The 21,051-nt window shown below is 38.5% G+C and overlaps 1 protein-coding gene across 1 annotated transcript; it reads left to right on the top strand.

The window, feature by feature from the left end:
• Positions 1–14,906: 14,906 nt before the first annotated feature.
• Positions 14,907–20,262, top strand: LOC131553372 (tripartite motif-containing protein 16-like). The gene is made up of 6 exons (XM_058798000.1): positions 14,907–15,479; positions 15,992–16,087; positions 16,168–16,401; positions 17,627–17,783; positions 17,917–17,964; positions 19,691–20,262. Exons 1-6 carry the CDS (start codon positions 14,907–14,909, stop codon positions 20,215–20,217), a joined length of 1,635 nt encoding a protein of 544 aa, XP_058653983.1. The 3' UTR covers positions 20,218–20,262.
• Positions 20,263–21,051: the final 789 nt, after the last annotated feature.

Below are 21,051 nucleotides of genomic sequence, written 5' to 3'. Positions count from 1 at the left end.
TACTGTGTAATTGTTTTTAACAAGAAAAAGTTGAATAATAGGATAGATACACCTTGGCGTGGTTTTTTTAAGTTAACTGAAAGACAAAAAACCAGAATGGAGAGTTTTTTACAAACCACCATTGACCAAAAAAACAGGAGACCTACAATGGAGAATTGTTCATGGTGTTATTGCAGTTAATGCTTTTACTTCTGTTTTAAATCCTGAAAGCACTGATAAGTGTCCTTTTTGTGATGACAGAGAAACTATTTTTCATGCTTTTTTAAACTGTTGTAGACTTGAACCACTGTTTTCTGTTTTAAAAGATATTTTAAAAAAATGTAATGAGGTATTCTCACAAGAGATTTTCATTTTAGGATGTAAATATGTGCTAAAGAAAAAGTTTGTATGTCAACTGCTTAATTTTGTGGTGGGACAAGCAAAAATGGCCATCTATTTGTGCAGGAGAAAAAAAATTGAACAGGATGTAATACAAAACATTGTTGTATTGTTTTTTAACTTGGTACAATCTAGAATCTTAATTGATTTTTATTATTAAAAGTATTGATGATCTGCTTTCTTTTGAAAATATTTGGAGTTGTAATGATGCCTTATGTGCTATTTTTGAAGATGAATTAATTTTGACACTTTATTGATTTATTTATTGTTTTTTGCTTTGTTGTTTTGTTTTTTTGGAGGCTATACCATTGTAACAAGATTAATTTTTCTAAATAAAAGCTTTGTGAATCTCAAATCTCTCTCTCTCTCTCTCTCTCTCTCTCTCTCTCTCTCTCTCTCTCTCTCTCTCTCTCTGTCTCTCTCTCTCTCTCTGTGTGCCCATGTGCTGAGTGAGTGGGCGGAGCGTTGAGTGTGAGTGTTTGGCGTGTGCAGGTACGAGTGGTATACTTTTTTCTATCTTTTTCTTTCTTTTCTTGAATATTGTTGGTTAATTTAGTTTGGGAGGGTAAGGTAGTTTTTTTTTTTTTTTTTAAACATACTGGAGCATCTGCTCCCGGTTTGTATCAGGAGCATGGCGGCCTCAGGTACTTTTGATTTCCTGACACGGCATCATGGTGTTAAAGTAGACTCCGCTGTGAATGTGGAAGAATGCAGTTTGGTTATAGGTGAAGTGATTGGTACTGAGAACATCTTGTCTGCATCTCGTATGAATAATGCTATTGTGGTGTTTGTAAAGACAGTTGATCTAGCGAACCAGTTAGTTGAAAGTGGTGTAGTGATTAATGGAATTTTCACCCCAGTACTTCCCCTTTCTACTCCATCGAAAAGAGTAACTTTGTCTAATGTGCCACCTTTTATCTCGAATGAGGTTTTGACTGGAATGCTTTCTCGTTATGGCAAACTTGTCTCTCTGATAAAGATGATTCCAATCGGGTGCAAGTCCCCGTTATTGAAGCATGTTGTGTCTTTTAGACGTTATGTCTATATGATTTTACAACACAATTTGGATGAATTGGATTTGGCTTTAAATTTTCGTCAGGATGAGTTTAACTATGTTATTTTTGTCACAACAAACAACATGAAATGCTTTGCTTGCGGGGAGACGGGTCATTTGATCTGCGCTTGTCCAGGTAGATTAAATCAGCCAGATTAAATCGTTTACCGGCTGATGGGGGCAAAAATAATGTTGTGCGTGATGATGAGATAGAGGATGTTATTGTTGCGTTGCCTGCTGCTGTCGATGCACCTAGTACAAGTTTGCCTCAGAAACCGGGTGCAGAGCAGAACAGCAGCTTTTCGGCTTCAATTTGTACAGAGACTTTTGATTGGACCAGTGGACTCAAACTGGAGATCTATAGCCTTCATGGTGCTGCAGTCCTTTGGAAGCTTAGGTATGGACAAGACTTTGTTCTGGTTGAATCCTAAAAAGATGGATTTGTCCAAGCTTCCAATTTTTTATCGTAATGTTTTTAAAGTGTGGACTTTGTTCACTGTGCAAAGACCCTGCGGAATAAGTTCCTTATACTGGCTGTTACAAGAACCTTTAGTCTGTGGGTCACGCATGGACAAATCTCTCGAGGGCCCTTTCCCTGCACTCAATGGAATTCTTCTCTCTTCTAAAGTAACAACTCTTGGGTGCCTATTACAGTCAGCTGGAAAGGACTTCAAAAATGTTGATTTAGTGGCTGGACATTTGGGACTTCATTCAAAACGTACAGTCGCTAAACTTCTTGGGCAATGGAGAGCTGCTCTCACAGCGGAAGAAATCAAGTTGTTGGAGGACTATTCTGAGGTGCTAATTGTTCCAAACAGTGATGATCCATTCCACTCAATGGCTGCATATAGGTTGAAATCAATAAACCGTTGTTGTAATGAATTTAACCTCTTCAGTTTTAGATTCTATCACAAGTTAAAAGTGCAGAATTAAAAAAAAAAAAAAAAAAAAAAAAATGTGTGTATGTGTGTTTTTGTGACAAATCAGGACATAGATGTGTATAATGACAAGGCTATGACAGGTATTACAAGGAGAAGGTGACTTTTCAGGACATTACTCCATGTCCCCACTTTTCAAAACGCTTATAAATCACACAGAATGGAGTGTATTGAAAATCTGAAATAGCAGACAGTCTCCTGTAAGGGGTAGGTTTAGGTGTAGGGTTGGTGTAGGACAATAGCACATACAGTAAGTACAGTATAAAAACCATTACACCTATGGAGAGTCCCCACTTTTCACAAAAAGAAACGTGTGTGAGTGTGTGTCTGTTTGCCATATTGAGAATGTTGTATAGACTCACCGCTACATGTATGTGTATGATCTGCATTGTGTTGGATTTATTTATTTATTTTTATTGGACAAATAAAAAAATAAAAAAATGCTTTTAATTTTGGTATTTCCCATTCATTTCCTATGAGTGCAAATCTTTTGGGCACGAATAAAAAATTAAGGAGTGTTATTTTTTTTATTTATTTTTTTTTTCAACCATTTAACTTTGTTGAATCGAGTCCTCTTATTTTGTGTGTGTTCAGGTGGCAAACTTATGAAAAGTGGCCATGTCTTGAACCTCTCAAATTAAGGAAACTATTAAAAAATAAAAATAAATAAAAAAATAAAGATTTTGCCCAAATTTGTCCCGAATGACGATTGAGGGTTAAATCTTTTTGTCATCCTAAAAAACAGAGCGCTGCCTAATGAAGTGCATAGATCAGTGCAGTACCCCCCTGTACTGGCGCATTAACATTAACATTAAATACAAAGTCATTCCTATTAAAAATATTTTATGGTGACACCCATATCTGGTTCTTAAGTAAAAAGATGATTTTTATGCAAAGTTATTAGATTACACTATTAGGTTACTTTGCCCATCGCCCGTTATCAACTAACAATCTATAAAGGTGCAAAATGCATTTACTTACACATATTTGAGAATCAAGATATTTCATGGTATATTTTGGGAATATTATATAATTAATATTTTGGGAATATTATATAAAAATACTAAATTAATAAGCCTATATCAGTTATACAGTGGTATTGTGGCTGCTGTGTGTCACATGACAAGTATGAACCCCCCCAGTATTATACAGCATAAATCTATATTATATACTAATAAACAACTCATTTAGAACATTTATATTATGTTTTTAACTATTTATAGGCCTACTATTAATATGGTTTTAATACAATATTTTAAATGTGATGTATTATAGATTACTAGTTATCAGCTAAGACAAGTAATAATAATGGGAAATATACTTAATTACAAGAATTAAAGAGTAACAAACTGCTAAATATTCTATATGATGATTTACAATAATTTGATTACATTCTAATTCTAAGAAAGTGGATATTTTGTACAAGTTGTTGGCACTTTTAGAAGACTGCGAGCAAATCATTACCGACAGAAATACAAAAACAAACGACCAAATTACTAATTCAGACTGTAAAGTGGCTTGTAATGCATCTACCTGTTAATGCAACGAGCTTCGGGAAGCATCGCCTCTACTCTCCAGAGAACGGGCACAGATTGTGAGTGATGCTGCGGAGCGGATTCAGCGGGTCTTTAGCGGAGCGGGAACAGAATGCTTTGAGCCGATGAGGGCCACCCCCCTGTGCACGGCCCTGACTGGGGATATAGTACCACACTGAATTATTACTAGAGACATTTTTTTAAGCAACTAATTCTAAATGAACTAATTCTTTGAAATACAAAACTTCCAATCCACCCTCAGAACGCCTGTTAGACAAAACAGATTTCCTAATTTTATGGGATTTATTCTTCCAAATAAAATTCAGTAACATTTTATTTATATCATCAGCAATTTAGTCACTAACAAATAAAGATAAAGCAGAGTAAACACAACGAGACGACCCCTCTGCTTTAGATATAAGAACTCTGCCATAGATGGATAGATCTCGTTCAAGCCAAGAATGAAAGATTATTCTAGTTTTCTTTATTTTAGGAGAAAAACTGAGATGTTGACGAGTCAATCTATCTTTAGTAACAATCCTCAGGTACTTGACACAGTCTTTAACAGGTATATGATGTAGTGATGCTTGTTGGGTATCATAGAGACAAAATAGTTCACACTTTGATAAATTTAGATATAAGCCTGAGGCTTCAGAGAAAGATTGAATAATATAAATACTTAAAGGAATTTGACTTTGATCTTTAAGAAATAAGGTAGTATCGTCAGCAAGTTGAGATATTTTAAATTATTTACCAAATACAGAAATACCTTTCAAAGTGGGATTTTGTAAAATATTAAGTGATAATTCAACAGTCAAAAGAAAAAGAAACCTTGACGCACTCCTCTGTCACAATTAAAACCTTTAGTAGTTTGCAAGCTAACCAAAACTGAAGAGTTAATATCATTTATTCAAAGTTATGCAAAAAAGTGCTGCTGGGGTGTAAAAAGTCCATTAATTGGTGCTCTTTGGATGCGGGATTCTTTCGTATCGTCAAAAACCTCATAAATCCAAGGCACTCGAATAGTGTGAAAAAATTAAGCCTTTATTCACATTACTTTAGAATTTAAAAAACAACACATTTGTGCACCGACACGCTGCGGCTGACTCGCCTTCATCAGGGTATCAATTTACAAACACACTCAGAGTTCATTTAAACAATCAGTTCATCACATGACACGTCACATGTCTCCCGAGCAGGTATCAAAGCAACAAGAGAGAATTACTTATCAAAATCATAATCAATAAATTAAAATCAAAACACTGTAACAAATATTAAAGTCAAGGAAAAACAAAACAAAAACATATATAAATCTCAAAGGAATCAAAAATTATATCATAATTAAAAAACAAAAAAAACAAAAAGAAATTAATTACAAAAAAGGAGAAAAATCCAATTCTCCATTTAAACCTGGAAATTGTGTTGCTTTCAAAGTGTAAATCCAGAAAGACTCTCTTTGTTGTAAACTTTTTATCCTATCTCCTCTTCTTATTGACCTCGGAATATGTTCTATACCCACTATTTTCAGTGTACTGGGGTTACCATGGTTTTTATCTCTATAATGTAAGGCCATGGGATATTGAGGATTACAGATTCGTATAGTGTTCTTATGTTCTGCTAGTCTCAGCTTTAATGTCCTTTTAGTCATCCCTATATAAAAACAACCACATGGACACTCCAACCTATACACAACAAATGAAGTATTGCAATTAATAAATCAGTTTACCTTAAACTCACGTCCTGATGTTACATCAATAGATATATTTGTCTTAACCATATTCTCACAATGATTGCAATTACCACATCTGTAATTTCCCACATTTGAGCGTAACCAGGTGATTGGTCTTATACGGGAAAGATGACTTCTCACCAGTTTATCTTTAATCGTTGGAGCTCTTTTAAACACAATGGAAGGAGATTCTGATAAAACTTCTTCAAGATTTCCCAATTAGTTTTTACAGTTTTCTTGATTTTATTTGCCTCTGTACTATATTGTGTAACAAAATAAACTGAATTTTCTGAATGATTTGATTTTTGTCTCTGTACCAATTACTCATCTCTACTTATGTGTTTAGCTTTATTATATGCATTCTCAATCACACTATTTTTATATCCCCGTTCTTTAAATCTCTGAACCATATCTTGGGTCTTGATCTCAAATCCTCCTCATTATCACAGATTCTTTTTAACCTCTGAAACTGTCCAAAAGGGATATTATTAGTCAATCATGAGGGATGAAAACTGTCTGCTCTTATAATAGTATATCATCCCTCAATATTCGGAGAAGCCGAATATTCACCAGAAGAGGCGGACAGCAGCTCGTAAGTGTTGCGATACTTAGTCATAGATCTGTTGTTTAAATTATTTACTTGCTATTGGGAAGGAATACTTTCGTTTCCTTCTATTTCTATTCTGCATTTTCGTTGAGGTTTCGTTGTTTGATTGCACTTTCTGTTAATTATAATAATTTGCACCTCGGCTAAGAAGGAACCTGGATCATTTTCAGTGCTCCTTGCTAGCGAAGTGTTAGTTTCGCCTTGAGTTATTTGCACAAGGCTATTGGCTGGGCCAATCAGAAGCCGGCCACAGCGACTGTAAAAGTATTTAAACTGCCTGTTCGCTATTACAAGTCGGGAGAAGCCGAATATTCACCAGAAGAGGCGGACAGCAGCTCGTAAGTGTTGCGATACTTAGTCATAGATCTGTTGTTTAAATTATTTACTTGCTATTGGGAAGGAATACTTTCGTTTCCCTTCTATTTCTATTCTGCATTTTCGTTGAGGTTTCGTTGTTTGATTGCACTTTCTGTTAATTATAATAATTTGCACCTCGGCTAAGAAGGAACCTGGATCATTTTCAGTGCTCCTTGCTAGCGAAGTGTTAGTTTCGTCTTGAGTTATTTGCACAAGGCTATTGGCTGGGCCAATCAGAAGCCAGCCACAGCTGTTTTCACGGTAGTGTGTTAGGCTGTATTTATCAGAGGTCCGAGCGCTGACGCGGAAGCATCAGCGGAAGCGTTCAGCCTCCTCGTGTGAAGACAGACGAGGGTAAAGACCATCGACTTTTCCTGCGCGACTTTAACCGAGCAACGACTCCGAGCGACACACTTAAGTATCTTTTCTTTTTTCCCCCTTCCCTTACACACTCTCCGTTTCCATCCTCTTTCCTGCCACCTCTATCATGTGTTTCCAAACTATTCCGGTTCTCTCTCAACCACGCTCTAACGTCCCACGCAGACGGCAACGTAATCCTGCTAACCTGCGCCTTATCTCTACCTCCTTCGCTACACCTCTTTCCTTCTCTGTGGGTCTCTGAATTGTCAGTCAGCTGTCAACAAAGCTGACTTCATTTCTGCTTTTTCTTTAAAATCCACGCTCAGCATCTTGGGCTTGACTGAGACCTGGATTCGTCCAGAAGACTCAGCAACCCCAGCTGCTCTCTACTAATCTCTCTTTCTCTCACACCCCGGCAAGTTGGCGGGTGGAGGCACTGGTCTGCTCATTTCTAACAATTGGAAATACTCAACCCGCTCTTCCCTATGCAATTACAACTCATTTGAATCTCATGCCATTACTGTATCAGCTCGATAAAACTCCAGATCGTGGTCATTTACCGTCCCCTAGCCAAATTCTAGCCACCTTCCTAGAGGAGCTGGACGGGCTGCTGTCCTCTTCGTGGAGGATGGCACTCCACTCCTAGTCTTTGGTGATTTCAACATTCACCTAGACAAGCCTTATGCTACAGACTTCCATGCACTCCTAGCTTCGTTTGATCTCAAACGCCTTACCACTACTAGCACGCACAAATCAGGCAACCAACTTGACTTAATTTACACACGCAATTGTACTGCAGATAACATTCTGGTACAACCGCTACATACTGGACCATTTCTTCATTACATTTACATTACACTTTGCTTCTCCTGTGCCACCAACCCCTACCAGTTACTTTTAGACGAAACCTGCGCTCCCTTTCTCCTTCCCATCTTTCCTCTGTGGTATCCTCCTCTCTTCCTTCACCCACCCATTTCTCATCTCTGGATGTAAACGCAGCTACTGAGACTTTATGCTCTACCTTAACCTCTTGTCTAGACGACATTTGTCCTCTCTCCTCTAGGCCCGCACGGGCTGCTCCTTCCAACCCCTGGTTATCCGAGGTTCTTCGTGAACATCGGACTACACTCAGAGCGGCAGAGAGAAATGGCGCAAATCAAACGATCTGTCGGACCTCAGTAGGTACCAGTCTATGCTCACATCCTTCTCTGCTAAAGTCCACACTGCCAAATCCTCACATTTCCGCAACAAGATCGACAGCGCTCCAGACATGCGTAATCTCTTCAGAACATTTAATTCCTCCTCTGTCCCCTCCACCTCCTCCCTCCACCTCTATTACAGCTGATGACTTTGCCACTTTCTTTACAGACAAAACTAGATCAATCAGTGGTCAGTTTTCACCTCCACGCACACAGGACCCTCACCCTACCACATCCACTGCTAAAACTCCCATCTTTTCTTTCTGTCCACTCACTGAAGCTGAAGTATCCAAGCTTCTCCTCTCCAACCATCCTACAACATGTCCTCTTGACCCAATCCCCTCACACCTTCTCCAAGCAATCTCACCCACACTCTTACCTGCACTCACACACATCATCAACACATCCCTACTCACAGGTAACTTCCCATTGCGTTCAAGCAGGCTCGGGTAACCCCACTGCTCAAAAAACCTACATTAAACACTTCTCTTATAGAAAACTACAGACCTGTCTCTCTCCTTCCGTTCATAGCGAAAACACTTGAACGAGTTGTCTTCAACCAAGTCTCACTGTTTCTTTCACAGAACGACAAACTGGATGCTAAACAGTCAGGTTTCAGGAGGGGCCATTCAACTGAGACTGCGCTTCTCTCGGTCACTGAAGCCCTGCGACTGCAAAAGCCCATTCCAAATCATCAGTCCTCATTCTGCTGGACCTATCTGCCGCTTTTGACACTGTCAATCATCAGATACTCCTGTCCACCCTCTCATCACTGGGTATCTCTGGCATTCCACTTCGCTGGTTTGAATCCTATCTCACTGGTAGGTCTTTCAGGGTGGCCTGGGAGGTGAGGTATCCAAAGCACATACACTGGTCACTGGGGTTCCTCAGGGATCAGTTCTTGGACCCCTCCTCTTCTCCACATACACTACATCACTGGGTCCCATCATACAGGCACATGGATTCTCATACCATTGCTACGCTGATGACACACAGCTCTACCTCTCTTTTCAACCAGATGATCCAACGGTAACTGCAAGGATCTCAGGTTGCCTGGCGGACATCTCGGCATGGATGAAAGAACATCACCTGCAGCTCAACCTGGCAAAGACTGAGCTTCTTGTCCTCCCTGCCACTCCGACTCTACAGCATGACTTCACGATCCAGTTAGGTTCATCAACAATAACCCCATCAACTTCGGTCAGAAATCTTGGTGTAATCTTTGATGATCAGCTGACCTTCAAAGACCACATTACAAAAACTGCTCGATCTTGCAGGTTTGCACTATATAACATCAGAAAGATCAGGCCCTTTCTGACAGAGCATGCTGCACAACTTCTTGTCCAGGCCCTTGTCATTTCTAGGCTGGACTATTGCAATGCTCTTCTGGCTGGACTTCCGTCTAATACAGTCAAACCTCTACAAATGATTCAGAATGCAGCGGCACGACTGGTCTTCAACGAGCCCAAAAGAGCCCATGTTACACCTCTCTTTATCTCCCTGCACTGGCTACCAATCACGGCTCGCATCAAGTTCAAGACACTGATGCTTGCATATAGAACAACCACTGGCTCAGCACCCGCTTACTTGCACTCTATTAACAAACTACATCCCCTCCAGAAATCTGAGATCTGCTAGTGAGCGACGCCTCGTGATACCATCACAGAGAGGCGCAAAATCACTCTCTAGATCATTCTCATTCACCATTCCTGGCTGGTGGAACGATCTTCCCACCTCTATCCGAATGCTGGATCCCTGTCAATCTTCAAGCAACAACTGAAAACTCATCTCTTTCGACAGCACTTGACTTCATCCTAAACTTAAAAAAAAAAAAAAAAAAAAAAAAAAAAATTATCTTTACTTATTCCTTCCTTTGGTAGTTTGTATTTATTTGAACAATGTCTGAGACTTGGTGTTGCAAGCACTTCGTATGTCTGATTGCCTCTTCAAGATTAATCGCTCGATGTATTCCCCAATTGTAAGTCGCTTTGGATAAAAGCGTCTGCTAAATGACTAAATGTAAATGTAAATGTAATAGTATTCCTGTCCGTTTCTTTTCTAAAAATAGTTGTATGTAATTTTCCTTCATTGTCCTTAAATATTTTTGGTAACACTTTAGAATAGGGAACACTTATTCATTATTAACTACGACTTTTCCCTCAATAAATTCCTAATTGGCTGCTTATTAATAGTTAGTAAGGTAGTTGTTAAGTTTAGGTATTGGGTAGGATTAGGGATGTGGAATAAGGTCATGTAGAATAAGGCATTAATATGTGCTTAATTACTACTAATAAACGGCTAATATTCTAGTAATATGCATGCTAATTTACTAGCAACTAGTTAAGAGACCTTAAAATAAAGTGTTACCATATTTTTAAATCCAAAAAATGTATTTGAGTAAATGAAAAATCCAAACTAAGCTTCAAATGTATATTAGTTGTGTTCAAATATGAATGTAAAGCCAACAGATCTATCTCAGACCCAGACCATATCAAAATGACATCATCTATAAATCTTCCCCACCATACAATGTTCTTCAAATATGGATTAGAATCTGAAAATACAAATCTTTTCCCAAAGTCCTAGAAATAAATGTGCATAATTAGGGGCAAAACAAGCGCCCATTGCTGTACCCCTAATTTGTTTATATAGCTGATCTTGAAACAAAATAACATTATTTTTCAATGTCCATTCAGCAAGTTGTAAAATAAAACTAGCCGGTGGTTTCTCTGAATGTGATCTCATTTCTAAACAATGTGATAATGCTTCTTCATGATCTATATTTGTATATAGTGATTCCACATCCATAGCAGCCAATATAGAGGTTTCTGTATTTTTCATATTCTTAATAATATTTAATGCATGAGTTGTATCTTGGATATAAGAAGGAAGTTCACTAACCATTGGTTTTATAAAATAGTCCACACATTTTGAAGCTGGTTCTGTAATAGACCCATTACCACTGATTATGGGTCTCCCTGGTGGACTTTCTAAAATTTGATGTGTTTTAGGCAACATATAAAAAGTAGGAATTCTAGGAAACAAAAAATCATATTCATTCTGTGAAATCCATTCCTCAGTCTTTGCATGCATCAATATGTCAGTCAATTCAATCGAATCGTTTCAGTCGGATCAGATTTCAGGGGCTGATATACTCACAGTTCTGTAGCTGTCGCAAGGCCTCTTCGATGTATTGATCTCTGTCTCGTACCACAACATCACCTCCCTTGACCGCTCTTTTATTACAAAATCATCATTATTAGAAAGTCAATCCAAAGCTTCAGCTTCTTCTTTTGAAAGGTTATATTGCTTCTTCTTTTAGAAGCAAACATCTTATCGGTTTCGTATGTTACTTTTTTATAAAATGAATTCAGCGTTGAGTTGGAAACACGAGGGATAAATGTGGACTTAGGCTTAAAAATTGTTCTCTTCTTATCATAAGTACGTATCGCTGCTTCCGTTGTATGATACCGTTGTATAGCATAAGAAGTTTACAACAAAGACCGCTTCTCGATCCATTTTGCTCGAGAACGAATGAAAGCCTCTTTAACAATCTCTGTGAACATATTTTCAATTTTCATTTGACAGACACTATATTCTACCTCATCTTCTTTACTGGGATTATTCTTCTGCATTAACACACCTAACCTATGAATAAGTTCAAATTCTTTATTTATTTTTTTTCTCTCTTTTAATTTGTTTACTTCTGTTAACAGCAAAGTCTCTAACTTTAAATTTGAAGAACTCCCAACTAAAGCAAGGGTCACCTTTAATTTAACAAAACGAATAAATGCGTAATATAAAATAATAAATATTAGCCTACACAAAGTTTAGGTATACAAAACTGAAGATCAGTAAACACTGTGGAACCAAATAAATGAGAAACAATAGAACGTTTATTTGCAAAACGAATAAGAAAGCTTGGAGGCACTGCATACTTAAAGTAAAATAAATAAAAAGTACACAGTTTAAGTAAAAAGCAGCAAACACTGTGGAACCAAATAAATAAGAAAGCAATGTTTAAAAAAAAACTTCCAATATCACTTTAGATAAATGGCAGAAGTCAACATGCTTTTCAAAATCCAAATAGGTGTTTTTGCATGTCGTTTGGAAACATCTCCTCACGTGATAACTGAAATCTGATCTGTGATGTGACTGTAGTTCGGCAGCCGCGTTCAATTTTAATTGTAGTGTCTGTTCTCTAACTTAACTAAACTTTTTTTATTTCTATAAAAAAAAAATCGAAACGACGTTGTAAATCGCAAGTGACATAACATGTTGTGGCTTCACATCGACTATCGCAGCAACCCTAGCTTTGTGCGTTGGGTAACACTTTATTTTAAGGTCTCTTAACTAGTTGTTTATTAGCATGCATATTACTAGAATATTAGCCATTTATTAGTAGTAATTAAGCACATATTAATGCCTTATTCTACATGACCTTATTCTACATCCCTAATCCTACCCAATACCTAAATTTAACAACTACTGCACTAACTATTAATAAGCAGCAAATTAGGAATTTACCACCTTTACTATAATTTATCACGTTTTACTGTAGGCTTATTTATTGTGGTAAAGTTTGTCTAACTTGTAGAATTTATAGATAATCTGTTAAGGTAGTAGATTGTTCTCTATAGATTTATAATACAACTGTGGCGTGTTGTAGCTATTGTTTCTAAAGGCTGTTGTTTCTCATAACAAATGCAATATAGTTTAATAAAAAAGTCATTATTGGCCTGGTAATGATTAATAGGCTATTATAACAATTGCTACAGTTAAGAACTTTTTCATAAGAGCAAGTACAAGTCGAGAGCCAATGGCAAACTTTGCATGTGTGGTGGATAGTACAAAAGACCATTTTACAAAAATAAACATTTAAGCAAACAAACAAATAAATAAACCTTAGCATGATCTGTGTGTGTGTGTGTGTGTGTGTGTGTGTGTGTGTGTGTGTCCGTTTTGGCCCACAGCCCGGACTCTATGCAGCACGCCCTCAACACAATATCCAGTCTTTACCAATCTTTTGGCCTACAGGTTAACATTTAAAAAACCGAGGTCATGTTCCATCTCTCCACCCCTGCCCCCATACCCCCCAGTTTTCACATAAATGGTGTTCCACTTAAAACAGTGGACCGCTTCACCTATCTCGGCTCCACCTTGTCCTCATGCTGCTCCCTTGACACAGAAATACACACCCGAATAAATAAAGCCTCATGTTCTTTTGGACGCCTACGCAGCAGGGTTTTTGAAAACCGTAACCTGAAGATCAGTACCAAGGTCGCTGTTTACAACGTGGTATGTCTCTCCACTCTGCTTTATGGGGCAGAGTCATGGACCCCATACCGCCAGCACATCACCAACATAGAGGCCTTCCATATCCGCTGCCTACAGAAGATCCTCAATTTGTCCTGGGATCGAATCCTCCACGCAGTCATCCTCAGCAACACTGACTCAATCTGCATGGAAGCAGCAGTGGCCAAAAAACATCTGCGTTGGCTAGGGCACACCATACGCATGCCTGAACACCGCCTGCCCCGCCAAGTCCTCTACAGTCAACTAATGGGCGCAAAGCGCTCCGCCGGAGGGCAAAAGCAGCGTTTTAAGCACTACACCAGGGACCTCCTAAAGCGAGTGAACATTCCCCTCATGCAGTTTGAATCTCTGGCACTCGACAGGTCAGCCTGACAGGTCACCTCTGCCACTGCAGTCTCCCAAATACACTAAACCAACCAAGACCGACGATCTGAGAGACGCATCAAGAGACAGCAGTGGGCGGCTGGTACCCCCCTGATATCTGGTTTCCCCTGCTCCATCTGCGGAGGAGTGTGCGGCTCAAAGATCGGACTCAACGCCCACGAGAAGTGGCACCAGCGGCAACATCGCTGAACCCACCCCCTATTATGAAGGGAAAACAAAATCCAAACCCACATGGCCCTGTGTGAAGAAGTGCTTGCCCCCTAAACCTTATAACTGGTTGTGCCACCCTTTGCAGCAACAACTGCAGTCAAGCGTTTGTGATAACTGGCAATGAGTCTTTTTAAAAACTGCATGTTGTGTTTACTTGTGTTATCTTTGATTAATACTTAAATTTGTTTGATGATCTCAAACATTAAAGTGTGGCAAACATGCAAAAAAAAAAAACAATAATTAATCGCATTTTTAGCGATTAAAGCCTTGTTTTACTCTCTTCTTCACATAAAGATTTCGTATGTCTTCAGAAGACTTGGAATGCAACACGACTTGTTTGTAATGCTTCTATGCTGCTTGTTTATGGTCAGTTTTCTGTGACTGCACTTATATTTGCCTGTTACGTGTTTTATATTGTTCAGACATGTGTAGATTTAGGGGAGGGGTGGGTTTAGGTGCTCCAATGAAAGTATAAATTTATATTTATATAAAATTATTTCTATTTTTTTTTTTAAATAAATGCATGCAAACCATTAAATTAAGACAAAACTGAAAACAACGGATGACCCTGCAAGTCGAAAAATGATGCTAAAGGGGTACCTAGAGCGTCAAAAAGCGACGCCAACTGGTCCTGACCAAGCTTCAATATGTGACGTGTTGGTGTGAGAGAGAGACTCTCCAGGAGCAGGAATGAGGAGGCTGGTTTATAGACTCAAAGACACACCTGTTTTACACACGTGACTCAAACACAGAACCAGGAATCACCTCAGTTCAGGGAAAGAGAAGCTGAAGTGTAGTTGAGCTGTTGTGTGTTTGTGTCTCTGTATTCATGCAGTAAAATGGCAGAAGCCAGAGTTTCTCAGGATGAGTTCTTGTGTCCAGTGTGTCTGGATCTCCTGAAGGATCCAGTGGTCATTCCCTGTGGACACAGTTACTGTAAGAGCTGTATTACAGGCTGCTGGGATCAGGAGGATCAGATGAGAGTCTACAGCTGCCCTCAGTGCAGACAGACCTTCAGTCCAAGACCTGCTTTAGCAAGAAACACCATGCTGGCTGAAGTGGTGGAGAAACTGAAGAAGACCAAACTCTCTGCTGACTGTTACGCTGGAGCTGGAGATGTTCAGTGTGACGTCTGTTCTGGAAGAAAATACAAAGCCGTCAAGTCCTGTCTGGTGTGTCGGGAGTCTTACTGTCAAACTCATTTTGAGCGGCATGAGGAGTTTCGCTCAGAAAAACCACACAAAGTGACTGAAGCCACTGGACGACTGCAGGAGATGATCTGCCAGAAACATGAGAAGATCCTCGAGGTTTTCTGTCGCACTGATCAGAAATGTATATGTGTGCTGTGTACGATGGATGAACATAAAAACCATGACACTGTATCAGCTGCAGCACAGAGGACAGAGAAACAGGTATTTAAAACTAAACACTGAATAAATATTTCTGACACTCGTTTCATATGTGTTTATATCAGCACCATATTAACAGCTGACAGCATTCACACAGCAGCAGAAATGAACAGCAGCTGCAAGAAGAGTTTCACTGTTTGCTGAAAATGAACCGTAAACCTTTATCAACACAATCTTTCATAAAATGGGCTTTCATTACACTATTCACCTGTTCCTTGACATATAATACATATAATAAATATATACTTCCATCAGTCAAAATGCAGAAACACTGTCAGTCTGAAGCTCTACATCTGTGTCAGTTTCACTTTAATAATACTTACACTTGTAGTATAATGTATGATGATTGAAACTGATCATGACTTCTGGAGTTTGAACCTACAGCCATTAGTTATCAGTTTAGATAAGTAACCTTTAAACTGCCTCACCCTGTGTTTACTGGATTAATATGTTTTCATGATGATTTAGTGCCAGTAGTTTTCTGTGTGATTCACTATCATGTGTTTGTCCTGCAGAAGCAGCTGAAGGAGACGCAGAAGACGTTCCAGCAGAGAATCCAGCAGAGAGAGAAAGATCTTCAGCAGCTGAGAGAGGCTTTGGAGTCTCATAAGGTGAGTCTGGAGAAGAAGAGAAGTTTGTCTCAGTCTCAGTTCAGACTCACTGCAGCCTGAATCACTGTGTGTCCTAACAGCGCTCTGCACAGACAGCAGTGAAGGACAGTGAGAGGATCTTTACTGAGCTCATCCGCTCCATTGAGAGAAGCCGCTCTGAGCTGATACAGCTGATCAGAGATCAGGAAAAGCAAGCAGTGAGTCGAGCTGAAGGACGACTGGAGCGACTGGAGCAGGAGATCAATGATCTGAGGAGGAGAGACGCTGAGCTGGAGCAGCTTTCACACACACAGGATCACATCCAGTTCCTGCAGGTAACACAGATCTAGAAGAACAGGATCATAGTGGACTTGAGCAGATCCTGCTGTGACACCAGACTCACAGAGAAACATTTCATGGTGAAATCAGTGAACTCAATAGTACAGATTCAAAATTGGATCGGGTGATCCTCAAATCTGATAAAACTGATTTTTATTTGCCTGAATTTGACCATGAAGACCCCAAACATGAATGAGGCTGTATATTAGCAATGCTTCAGTGTATTGAAACCAAGCCAAACCTGAGTGTGTCTTAAGGGGCAGTGGTGGAAAGAGTACTTAAGTAAAAGTAGTGCTACTTAAGGAATGATTTACTTGAATACAAGTAAAAGTACTGAAAAATTATATGACTCAAGTAAGAGTAAATTAGTAGTTTGCTGAAGAACTACTCAAGTTACTGCGTTACAAAGTACTTTAGTATTATTTTTCTATTTTTACCCAAAATGAGGCGATGTGAGTATTATAGAGTATTAAACACCCTCATGTAATGTCTGTTTCGTAAGTGAGACTCATAGACCCAATATATTACAGAGATCCAATATACTGTTACACATGCGTTTTCTTTCACAACTGTTTACATTCACTTACATAACCGACTGTTTATGAGGATATTTTGACATATTTTTGTGTGTATTTGTCCTTTCAAATGCAAAAAGACATGGAAGAGGACTCAGTTCAGTATCACGCAGTATACAGTATGAGAGGCGGCTCTTTGTGCGCATGTCTTGGATGTTTGTGCAGCAGAGAAAACAGCGCACGAGTCTTTATTGACTTGAATAGTTTAAAATAGCTGTTTCTGAGCATGAGTCTTCTTGTGCTTGAGTGGTTTAAAGTCATATTAAAATGTGCACAAAGGAATAGATATGAGGAATCATTGTTGATGTTGAGGTTATTTTCAGCTTTATACAAAGTTTGCTTTGTACATTTAGTTTAAATACGCTTTACCATTCGCTGAATGTTAGATGGACATTTATGTTCTCAACAGATGCTTTATCATCCAAACTATTTCCTAGAAAGTTCATACAAGTGGAAAATATTAGAACCTGTAGCTCTAATGTGATATAATGAATATGAGAAGAATGAAGCTGATGCTGTGAAAGTGCTGGATTGAGGTGAGTTACTAAAGATCAGTCGAGTCAACAAGAGCCGCACAAATCTGATGTTGGAGCAGGTTATTGGGTGAAGTGTGGAGCTGATGAGTTTTGATTTCTGTTTTCTGTAGAGTTTCCAGTCTCTCTCAGCTCCTCCTGAATCTACAGACGTAAATGATGATCTCTTCAGTTCTCTCTCTTTTGATGATCTGAGAGAATCTGTCCATCAGCTGAGAGACAAACTGGAGGATTTCTGCAAAGAGGAGCTCAAGAAGATCTCAGACAGAGGTAAAGTCCTGGAGATTAATCAGAAACCAGTCCATCATCATCTCATATCATGGAGAACATCATATTAGAAATGTCTTAGGAATGGATGCAGGATCATGAGAATCACACTGTTCATGTCTGTTGATTTCCACAGTCACATTCACCAACATTGTTCTCTGGACCAGGAAGGACTTCCTACAATGTAAGTCAGTAAGAAAACAATCAGAAAAACTCACTGAGTGTGTTCATGTTCTTCTGTAGAAGGAGAAAGAAGAGTTTTATAATTGATGTAAATGATAGGGCTGCCCTCGACTAAATATTTTTCTGATCGACTAATAGTCATTCATTTGAAGTGATTTGGTGACTAATCGCACGTTTATATTAATTAACCATATAATTCATAATAATGAGCCTTTAATTGTCTATAGCCTATCAGTGCTCAAGCGCACACATAAAGCTTGTCACAGAGCACCGCAGAAGTAATGATTATGAATGTTTCGGGAGAAAACAGCAAGAAGACTGCTTTAACATCATAATAATTCATTGATAAACTAGTGTTTTCTGTATTTTCGGCTGCAGTGATGAAGTCGACACTGACTCGTCATCTCCACAGTGGACGTGTTTCATACGGATTACATAATCTGAAAATATTTGTTTTCCATTTTTCGATGTTTAGCTGAGTGTGTTATTGTACCGTGGACAGCTGACTCCTAAAGTTTCTGATATTCTTCATGTGTGGTGATCAGTTCACAGCAGTGACAGAAATTAATCTTTCACAATAAGTTTAAATTGATTTTTACCTTTTATGGGCATTTTTACCTTTATAAAGACATTTTTGTCTAAAAGTGTGCATCAGCAATGAGTCAAATTTTTACGTTTAATCAGTGAATTAGAATAATAAGACATTTGGGCTTTTACCAAGCAAATTAAATCAGTATCAACAAAATTCATCTTTGCACAGCAGAGGAAACACAGAAGCTGCATCTGAAGAGACATTTAGATGTGTTTACACACTGTTTAATGCAGGACATGAATGCATTTAACCTGCAGTTACAAATGCATAAATAATTTTTTGATATATTAAACATAAAATGTTGAAAACTGATATTTGAAATTATAAAAAAAAAAAAATTGAAAAGATACTTTAAATGTGAAATTAAAACCGCCAGCAGGTGGCAGCAAGTCACTGTTAATAAGTGAGTCATTGCAACTGAACCGAATCATTTAAACGGTTGATTCATTCAGGAACGAAACACTGTCATGTTGCTCAGAGACACAAAACAGTGCTGTGGCTTTGTTTGGAATTATTTTTTATTGTTGAAATAGAGCAAGAACAGACGATATAGTGTCTAAAATGTAAATCTCTTAATATTAAGAAAAATGGCACTCTTCGTGTGATATTAACTATATGAAATGATAACAATATATACATTTTCTGCCCCATATATCTTGAATTTTGTAATGATTCTAAATGTTTTTAATAGACTGAATCATGCAGTGAAAGAACACACTTCACGTGATGAATGTGTGCACTCTGTAGTGTGTTTGGTTTGGTTTTTGCGATATACTCGATAATGTCAAATCACACATCGTTAAAACAACAATTACGATATTATCACAGACGATATATATATCGCACACCCCTAGTCCTGACCGATGTGCTGTAATTACCACACAGACCAGCTGATAATGACCTGTCCGTCACGGACTACTGACTTCACTTTCTGTGGATTTTCTTTTCCTGCGACTAATAAAATTGTGATCACTAAGCCTCTATTAGAGGGCAGCTCTAGTAAATGATGATTAGCACAGATATCTGTTCATCTGTACTGAGACACTGATGATACACTGAACATGAAGAGTTCAGCAACATGAAAAGATCAAACAGATTCATAATTCCTGATTCTGATGTGTTTTATCTCCATCAGATTCCCATCAGCTCACTCTGGATCTGAACACAGTGAATAAACGCCTCCTCCTGTCTGAGAACAACAGAGTGATTACTGACACTGACAGAGTTCAGCCGTATCCTGATCATCCAGACAGATTTGATGGATTGAATTATCAGGTGTTGTGTAGAGAGAGTGTGTGTGGACGCTGTTACTGGGAGATTGAGTGGAGTGGAGATAATGGTGTGTCTATATCAGTGTCATATAAGAGCATCAGCAGGAAGGGAGACGGTGTTGAGTGTTGGTTTGGATCTAATGATCAGTCCTGGAGTTTGTTCTGCTCTCGCTCCAGATACTCATTTGGACACAATAACAAATGGACTGATCTCTCTGTGAAGTCCATCATCAGGAGAATAGGAGTGTTTGTGGATCACGGTGCAGGAACTCTGTCCTTCTACAGCGTCTCTGACACAATGAGCCTCATCCACACAGTCCAGACCACATTCACTCAGCCGCTCTATCCTGGGTTTTGGGTTAATGTTGGATCATCAGTGAAACTGTGTTGATGAATCAGAATAGACTGATGAGAGATTCTACCCATAATGCTTTGAGCTGCATGATGAATCAGTAACAGTGAGATGTTATAGAGTCTCTTCTTTTCTCATTAAGGGCTCGTTCACATATCTCGCTCAAGTTCATTATTTCAAATGTTCTGGTTTCTTCAGGCGATGAACAGAACAGTTGATCATTATAGATTATGATTATTTTTCTTTCTTGTTTTCTCGTGATCTCGACATAATGAAAGCTGTTTTTCTTACAATGATTGTTTGATGTTTATAACACAATGCGTCGTGAGTCTGCTGTTGCTATAGTAACGAGCGCTACTGTGACGCATCTGATCGACAGATAAACCACGCTCTTATACTGTATGTTGTGATATTTCAGAGTAATAAACTCTACAATAAACAAATATATGCTAATCGATCACTGCTGATTTGTTTCCAGAGACAGGACGCTAAACGTGTTGTTTGTGTAATTAACATGTTTAAATGATCAGAGCAGGGCAGGGGCTCAAACCAAGAAAGGGGGCACTAAGGCGGCGGGTGCTTGTTAATACAAATTATCCAGTTGTTACAAATATACAATTAAAACAGAAGACGACACACTCTGTACTAATTTCAGATATTATTGTAGATGTTTTAATAGAAAATCACAATTACACATAACTGTTTTGTTTTCTTTTTTTTCTACACAGTGTGCAGCAAATTTGTGTTGTTTTTATTAGATCTGATCAGGTACAATAATTTGATTAAATATTCTAATTCTACAAACGTGAGTATTTTTTACAAGTTATTAGCACTTTTACATCACCATTACAGAGGTGAACAAAGCCCCTGTAA

The sequence above is a fragment of the Onychostoma macrolepis genome, chromosome 14 (genome assembly GCF_012432095.1).
Source record: "Onychostoma macrolepis isolate SWU-2019 chromosome 14, ASM1243209v1, whole genome shotgun sequence".
Lineage (NCBI taxonomy): Eukaryota > Metazoa > Chordata > Actinopteri > Cypriniformes > Cyprinidae > Onychostoma > Onychostoma macrolepis.
The sequence above is the reverse complement of the archived record's forward strand: the minus strand, read 5'-3'. Positions and strand labels throughout refer to the sequence as shown.